The sequence below is a fragment of the Anser anser genome (assembly GCF_964211835.1).
Source record: "Anser anser genome assembly, chromosome: 1".
In the NCBI taxonomy this organism is placed as follows: Eukaryota; Metazoa; Chordata; class Aves; order Anseriformes; family Anatidae; genus Anser; species Anser anser.
The window spans coordinates 157568251-157576954 of NC_139720.1; the positions used below are offsets into that span (position 1 = coordinate 157568251).

The following is an 8704-nucleotide window of genomic DNA, read 5'->3' on the forward strand; positions in this document are numbered from 1 at the left end:
GGCGGTGCCTGGGAGCCGCGGCGCCGGGAGGACAGCACGGTAAAGGGGGGGGGGGTGGCGGAGAGGTGGGGGGGGAGAAGGAGAGATACATCGCTGGATAAGCGGCTTCTCTAGGTAAAAAAAAAAAAAAAAAAAAAAAAGTGAATGGCCCGCAAAAAAAAAAAAAAAAAAAAAAAAAGGATGAATGCGGCGACACAAAGGGAGGGGGGGTGGGGAAAGGAAACGGGTCTGTGGCGGTGGGAGAGAAAGGTAAAAGTGAACAGAGGAGAGAAAAGGAGAGGAAAGAAAAAAAATGTAAATGAGTGAGACAAAAAAGCAAAGAGAAAAAGAAAAGAGAACAAGAGGGGGAAAGAAGTAATATTTTCCTTGATAAAAATGCACAAAAGGGAAGATGAACTTTGTTCTTTTTCTCTTTCTACTCTCCTCTCTCTTTCTGCTTTTCGCCTCGCAGCACGCCAGCCTAAGCTGAGAGCTGTAATGTCATTAAATTGCAAATGCTTTTTCATTTCCGACACACACTGTTTACTTATCTGGCAAAAACATATGTTGGAAGGAATCCGTTAAATTCTGCCCATTGCCTTGGGTAAAAGTGCAATGGAAACGGACCCACTGAGCTTCTTCTTTCTTCTTCTTTTAGCACTTCCCTTATCTACAAGACTGCTTCGCAGAAAACTGGCTAGTTCAATGAAAAATGAAGATACAGCAGGAGATTAGAGAAGAACACTGAGCAAAAAATTCCTGGAGAGAGGGTCACTCCATTGCAAATGATTTCACTCCTCTAGATCTGCATAAATTACTATTTTTAAGGCATCTCCAAAGTCTGTATATTTTTCTCACTCTGTCAAACATTTAATTTCACGCCCCGTGTTCTGAATATGCTAAAATGCATATCTCTGATGCACCTTTAAGCCAGAAAAACGAATGCAAAATTGAAGATAAAATGATGTGATTTGCACTACAAGCCTATTACTTGAGGTATTTACATATAGTTTACCTCTGCAGTTCTGAGAATGATTTATTAAAAAAAAATCTGGATTAAGCTCATATAAATATGTATAAATCTTTGTTTAGAAAATAGATTTTGCAGCTGTTGTGTCAAAAAAAAAAGTTCTTTAAGATTCTGTGAAGAATTTTCCTTTTAGTGCGCTTGAAAAAAGAGGGGGAAAGGACAGCATTTGACATCCTGCTTTGGCAGGAAAACACACACGCACACACGTTCGGGATTTTTTCTTTTTTTTTTTCCTAAGGACTCCTTTTATTTCACACTTTTTTTTTTTCTTTTTTCTTTTTTTTTCCCCGTGAAGTTCCCCGGCCCCCTGCCTCTCCCTCCCTCATTCGCTGGGCAGGAGCCGTGCCCTGCCTTCTGCCGGGCGCGGATCGGAGCGGGGCTCAGGTGTAGTGAAACAATCGCGGGCTGGGGATGAAAAAAAGGGAAAAAAAAGAAAAAAAAAAAAAAAAAAAGCCACGGCTCAGCCCAAAGCGATGCTCGCCCAGGTGCCGGTGCCCGCGGCAAGGGCGGAGCAACCGCCCCCGGCCCTTCCTTCCCCCCCCCCCCCGGAGCCCCCCCCGGAGCCCCCCGGCAGAGAGCAAGGCACGGGAAGATGCCCAAATGTCCCCCCAGCTGTATAAAGGTGAGTGGTGGCGAGTCCGGGCGCAGGGCTGCGGCCACTTGAGCGGCCACAGCCGGGGGCTTTGCTTTGGCCGGACACAAAGCGGGGGCCGGGGTCCCCCCCCACCCCCAGGCGCGGCCACCCCCGGCGGCAGCAGCCGGTCCTCGCCCCGCTGCTCCTTCCTCTGCCCTCCCCTTCCCGGCTAACGGGGAGCATCGCTGCGAGGAGGGGGAGAGAGCCGAGGAGCCCGCGGGGGGATCAGAGGGGTCCCCTCCTCTTCTTCCTCCTCCTCTTCCTCCTCCTCTTCTTTCATCCCCCGGCAGAGGCCAGGCGCACAGCCAGGGGACACAGCGTACGGGATCCCCTGGCTTAATTAAGGGGAGGGGAAGCAGAAGGGGTCACCAGCCCAAATCCCCGTGCACAGGCCTTCCGGAGCCCCGTAGGGTTACGGCCGTGCTCCACGAGGTTAACCCGAGCAAGCCTCCGAAACGCTTCTTCAGGTGCCGCTCGAATTCCCGTTCTGCGATGCGTGGCCCAGGCGACAGCGGCTGTTTTGGGGCGAGGCGTGTAAGCGGGAAGCTTTCTCAGGATGACCACATACCCAGCTGGGACTTTTTAGATAACTTCTAGACCAATTTAAGACTCAGAGGTGAAATCCGGACTTCAAGTGATGCATGAATTGCAACTCCCCCAGTCCTATCATCCTACCCTCACCTCCAGAACACAAGAGCTTTCCACCACCCCTCGCAACACAGATGCCATCGCCTGATGCGACAACCTCACTGACAGTGAGAGCCACCTATATGTGCTCCTGCCCCCTTTGGTCTCTGGCAACCGACCTCGGAGATACGGGATTGAAAACTCACAGACTGTGCATAACACACACACCAGTAGCTAAAAAGCTGGTAGCTAAAAGCTAGGAGCTTTTAGCTCCTCTCCTGCTGCTGGATAACAGCCTGGTGCCGTGTCCGTCCCTGAGTCCCAGAGAGCCTGGGACCACTGGCGGCACCTACACAGACCGGAGCTGGCTCCCTTGCTCCCACACAGGTGGGAAGTTGGGGAAAATAAATGTGTGCAGTTCTCGAGGGGAAGCAGCAGCGGTCCTCGTGCACCGATGGCTTCAGTGACAAAGTCCCACGTGGCAGGGGAGACTCCTGAAGGCCATCGCTTTGCGTTTGTACAGGAGAATAGTGAAGACATGAAGGAAAAGTAAAGACAGTCTTGCGATGAGCTTTATTTTGGACAGAAAAGATACATCTCATACTTCGCAGCAATAGCTCTGCCGACCAGCAGGCTTGCAGTAGCTGAAAATGGTTACCTGTAAGAGGTGGCAGGATGAAACCTGAGGGCAAACTGCAGCCTTGTGCCACGCTGGCTCTTGACAGAGTTCAAGGGGGACGAGGCAGGACCTCCCTGCCGTGCAAGCAGAGCATTTGTCACGACACCGCAGGTTGTGTGCTACCGAGGCAGCGATCCCTCTTTAGCCAGGCCCAGCTCGCTGCAACCCCACAGGCTCTGCAGCCAAGTGAGTCACCAATCGCCGTTCCTCTGTGCTTTTTTCCAAAGGCATTTATTAATTTCTAACAACGACCTGGCATATTCTGCTCTTCAGGTGTCAGGGCTCTGGGCCTGCACCATCACCGCTACACCAAAACGAGCGTTTATAGAGAGGTTTAACCCCCGTTCAAACCAACCGGCAAAGCTGCAGTTCGTCAGGGCAGGGACGGACCGAGGTAAGGTTTCTGACATGTGAAGCTGCTGTGACTTCGTTGTAATTAACCACCGAGCAAGCTGGCTCTGCGCTGAGGGCACAGGCGCATGCTGCAGCACTGTGTGCAGAGGGGACAGCTGCACACACACGTAAGGAAAATCTCTCAAGGACCAAAATTGCCCTGTGGAAAAGGGCAGGGAAGTGACCAGATAATGGCACTGAGTGCCATTAGAAACTACATTCAGTAGACCTGAAAACAACAAATACAGCCCCAGGCACTCCAAGGGGACAAGGCGGTGAGCGAGGAGCGGATGCTCTCTCTCCCCCTGTCACTTCACTAATGAAAACAGGGTGACAGGAATACCAGCAGACCCTGCTGCTTCTCAGTTTAAGCTATAGCACTGCCCCATCCCTCAGCACTTCAAGGAGCAATGCAAACAGACTCCAGGGGTTTTGTCACCACTTGCTTGTCTTCTAGGGGTCAGCAGAGGCTACAAATGGAGGGGCTGGAGACACAAGTGCACGGGAATCGAGCAACGAGGAAGGCACAGAGATCAGATACCCACAGCTCCAGATGAGGAAATATCTTAAAAGCGTTTGTAGGTACTGCTCACCTTTGCATCTTGCACAACCTAGGTGTTCCCTCCCCTATTGCCTTTCTATGAAAAAGGAGCAATGCAGCCCCGCCACCGTGAACTCGCTGGGTTCTCCAAACCAAGCCCAGCGCTCTGCACGACTTTGGGGCAGCATTATCCGAATGCACGGATTAAAACCACTGACCCCCCTGGAGCTGATGTAGCTCGTGTAGTCTGTCGCAGGACTACGCATCTGAGCTGCGGGTAGCGTTGCCATATGCAGCGTAAGGAACCTTCCATATGGTTTCTGAAAAGTGGTTACAGCACACGTGCACCAGGCACTTTTCAAAGTAAAACAGATCTGTTCATTTTTATTTTCAAAATACCAAAGCAGTAAAATCATGTAATTGAGTAATCACTTGCCAAATTTCCTTTTTTAATCTAATCTATTTTGAGTTACATCAGAGCCAAAATGCAAATTAAACTGGTAACGTTCCAGGATTTTTTTTTTCCCTTTCAGAAAACACAATTTAAGGTACTCATAAGTAAGGAAATTTTAAAAACCATTTGTTTTGTATGCTGTAAACTCTGGAAAACAAGTTCCAGCCTGAAGTAAATTTTCATAGGTAATAGGTTAAATAGAAGGCTTATGTAAATTTTGATCTCATCCTAACAACTCCATTTTACAGAATTTGATTTGAAAATAATTCCATTGTTTTAAGAGAGCCTCGCATGGTCAGAAATGAGGGAAAAAGTACCCACTCTAACAACACAGATGTACGTTCTTTCAGCTCTGACCTGCTGTATTGAAGAAGAGATTCCTGAGATTGCTCCTTTGCAGCCTCCCTCAGTCAATTTTGTTGCTGTTGCAGCATTAAAAGCCAAACTAACTAACCAGCCTGGGCACATGCTTCAGTACTTGACTGCAAGGTAAGAAAGATCCCCTCCATCCTATCAGAGCTGCATGAAGAGCTGCATCTCAGCAGATGGATGGATAGAAGTAGCCTTCAAGAGTACCTGGTGCTGCAAACCACAGCTCTTTGGGTTGCAGTTGCTCAGACGAAGTCTCTCCCTACATGCAGGCAGACCTTGAGGAAAGCTGTGTGATCTTGGTTGCCTTCCACCCCAATGCTGCCACCTGTTGAAAATACTGGCAGCCACTCAAGTCATGGCTGTTTTCTTGTTGCTTGCCTCCTCTTCCCTCAAAACTGCTTCAAACCGGGGTCTGCTTGTGACACCTCCTGGCCCCTTTCGTAGGGCCACAGAGACCTTGCTCATCTGAAAGTACTGCAAAGCAGCAGAACTGTTCTCCCACTATTGTAAAAAAAAAAAAACACCAAAAAAACAACCAACCCACCCCAAAACCAACCCGACGCGACTCTTGAACAAGAGGCTTTAAGGGAAAGGAGAGGCCAGTTCTTAGCATGGAGAACCTAGCAGAAGACATACACAAGACAGAGATGGGAGCCACTAGGCTACGGTTTGCAGAAGACTGACTGACCTTGCAGCTGCCCTTCCAAAGGGGATCGTGCCCCTCGTCAACCTGCCCGCTCTACCCCATCCCCTGCGGTGCCACTGGTGCTTGGCAAATCCCAGTGAGCTGGTTCAGTGAGCTAAAACCATGGAGAACGAATCTGATTTTTCTTCCTCTGCTGCTGCTACAGGCCGAGTTTTCTATCGGTTTAACTCCTCGACTCCATCTCGCTTAAGCTGCGAGGTGACAGCCAGTGCCACTGCAAGGGAAGCGACAGCAGCACACAGCCGGGGGACAGGGACACTCTTTTTGGCAGCAAACAACCCAAATTAGCTGCAATGTCAAACCACACCCTCAGGTCTCTGATGGCTAGGGAGACCAAAGGCATGGTGGAGAGGGCAAAGGAGAGACAGGAAAAGCGTGAAATCAAAACAGACCAAGGATAAAGAGAATACGCATACTAGATGCAAAGTAGGGGCTGGACTGTGAGTGTTGATCGTGGGAACAGATGGAGAGATAGAGAGAGAAATGACACCCATTACGCTCAAAATCATATGTGCGAGAGAGAGGGGAAAGGGGAGGAACAGAGAGTGTGCGGTGGGAGAGGTGGGATTCTGACAGACAGCAAAAGGACCTGTAGAAAAGAATGGTTTAAGAAAAATTAGAATCAAAACTTACTGTTCACTAGAAAATCACAGCCTAGTTGCGTTTCAGTGTGGATAAAGAATGATCCTTTGAAAAACAGCTTAATATTTTCTTTTAATGTTTGACATTTGCAAGGATCACCTGCCCCTTGTACATTGCATAGTCACACAAAAAGAGTTACAAGGTACAACATAATAATCGGTTTTAGCCAGCCCAGCCAACACTTATAGCAATCTGTTAAAAGTGTCGAGTAGAGGCATGGCATCACACAGAATAAACCAGAACCAAATCGGATCAAAGAGTCTTCCAGTTCTGTAGAGGACGGAGATGCAAACAAAAAGATTTTGATACCTCTGTGGCTCTCCATTAGCACTGGAACCAGAAAGGAATATTTATTAGGTCTGACTACAAATGTTTGTCTTGTGTGGGAGGTCTTACTATAGTAATATGTATTAGAAACTTGATATTTTTCCAATCAAGCCTTTCCACTTTCATTTACATATATTTAATTGTAAATATTCATTTTTCCTACCTGAAGCACTTTAAATAAAAGTACAATCAACATACCCTACACGGGAATGGGAGCGAATAGCTTAGGGGATGAGCTCGAGCATTGTTCCAACCTCTACATCACTGGTTCCAATCCAGCCCGGGTCGGGAGCCATGCAAGATTACCACTCCTCGCAGCGTGTGGGGGGTCTCGTAGGCTGAATTGCTGATCTCACTCTCATTCCTTCTGAACAACGATCCTCCCCCCAACCAATAAATCAGAATTGACACTAACTGGCATCTGTGCCAGTAGAAAAGGCGATGACTGGCAAGGAAATGTCCTCTCATGCGTTGAAGTGAATTTCTTCAGAGCACAAACAACTTCGGTTTGCAATCTTGTCAATGTATACTTATCTTTTCCAAGCACCGAAACTCACAGACAATGGAATTAGTATACCCTCTATCTGCAACTTTATTTAAAACAGAACCACGCGATGCACAAAAACTAACATGTACGAAGCTGCCATTCAACCCCAGCTAAATAGTTGTGCTCAGCACGGTCAGCAGCTGGTAGCGCTGCCTTTACATGCAACGTGTTTCTCTCTCTTTGCAGCGGGCGAGGTGGCAGGGAGTCTGCAAGCTGGCTACAGCCCTCCCGCTGAGAGCTCCCTGGGTCCGCGGCCGCTTTCAGCTGGCACAAAACCATGCCATTTACGCGCTGGGGCTACGGGCATGCTAAAGGAGTGCTTTTGTCCACTGCTGTCATCTGGTGTGTAGCTGAGGTGGGTGCATCATGAGTTGCTCAGATCAGCCAGAGCTGCAGTTTGGCGACACAAAATTTTTTTTTTTTTTGGTGTGTGTGTTTGTCTGATGGAAAGCGCGTTTTAGAAAAAAGAGAAACTTTTTCAGGCAGGATGCACTTACTGAAGACAACTAAAAGAAGCCTGGAAGCTATTCTCCTAAGACGAGGTTATGAAACCAAAACGGTTAAATGGGTCAATATGTGAATAAGCATGAAAAAACCCCACAAGGTTTTATCAATTGGTCTCGTTAAAAATGTAAGTTAGGAAGCAGGGAGAATTTCACATATTCAAACTATTCTTCGGGCAGTAATCTTCAAGCCAGAATATAGGAAAGCAAGAAGTTTTGTAAATAGGTCATATTTGAAGACTCCAGCCACCCCACCCCCGTGGATATCATGTACCGAATTAACTGACATCTTGATATTACCACAGTCATACTGACCTACTGCTACAGCATGCATTAGTGATTTAATAACGTAACATCGGTGGATGTTGGTCATGAAAGAACGCTAACAGACCCGAGCAGAAATGCATGTCCGTAGTACAGCTTACCATGAGAAAGTGATACTTAATTGCTACAGTTACATTAATAGTAAAATCAAAATTTTATTTTCAAATCATTGGATTCAATGCCAGACTAAGAGCATAATGTTACCTGTTGACTTACGGGGCAATCTGGAAAAGATTAAGAGACAACACCTGATGCTTTATATTTATACCCAGATGAACTATGAATTCTGAATTCATTTTATGAATTGTTGTAGGGTATACTTAAAAGGTGAAATTAAGATATCATTTACCTTAACACTGACAGACTGAAGTCAGAGGGACTACAGGAAGTAAGAAAGTACTTCTGGAGAATAAAATAAAGAGAGTGCCTATTCTGAAAGTCACATGCAATTTTTCTGCATAGGTTAAAACTTTTATCATGACAGATCATAAACTATAAAGTAGCTCTTGTGTCTATCAGAAAATTCTATTTTATGTGTGAATTTCATGTCTTATACATGAGGACAGATAGAACTCTTCTACTGCATTATTGGAGACTTATCAAAAACAGGATGCTTTTTTCTTGAGAAGATGAAAAGTACAGAGATAAGCAGGGAAATAAAGACTGAAGTTTTAACCAATAATATTTTTGTGTGGTTATCAGAGGAATGTAATAATTAATCTTTTAATCACTCTGAAGATTGTGTGAAATCATAATATCTCATCTTTTCCAGCCTCAACCTGCCATTCTTGATCTGAATTACAAACAATAAGAAAGGAGATGATTTAATGAGCAACTCTGTCATGTTGCCATTTTGCCTTAGTCAAAGGCAAATGTCTACTTTCACCTCTAAACTGAAATGGAATAGACTTATGTTTCAACTATGCTCACAGCTGAGGCAAACATG

The 8704-nt window shown here is 46.5% G+C and overlaps 1 protein-coding gene across 1 annotated transcript; it reads left to right on the forward strand.

Moving 5' to 3' along the window:
- The first annotated feature begins 1591 nt into the window (after positions 1-1591).
- LOC310892406 (uncharacterized protein) lies at positions 1592-8477 on the forward strand. The gene is made up of 4 exons (XM_083820144.1): positions 1592-1631; positions 3800-3920; positions 4688-4826; positions 4979-8477. The coding sequence occupies exons 1-4, from the start codon at positions 1602-1604 to the stop codon at positions 5001-5003; spliced, it is 315 nt and encodes a 104-aa protein (XP_083676270.1). The 5' UTR covers positions 1592-1601; the 3' UTR covers positions 5004-8477.
- Positions 8478-8704: the final 227 nt, after the last annotated feature.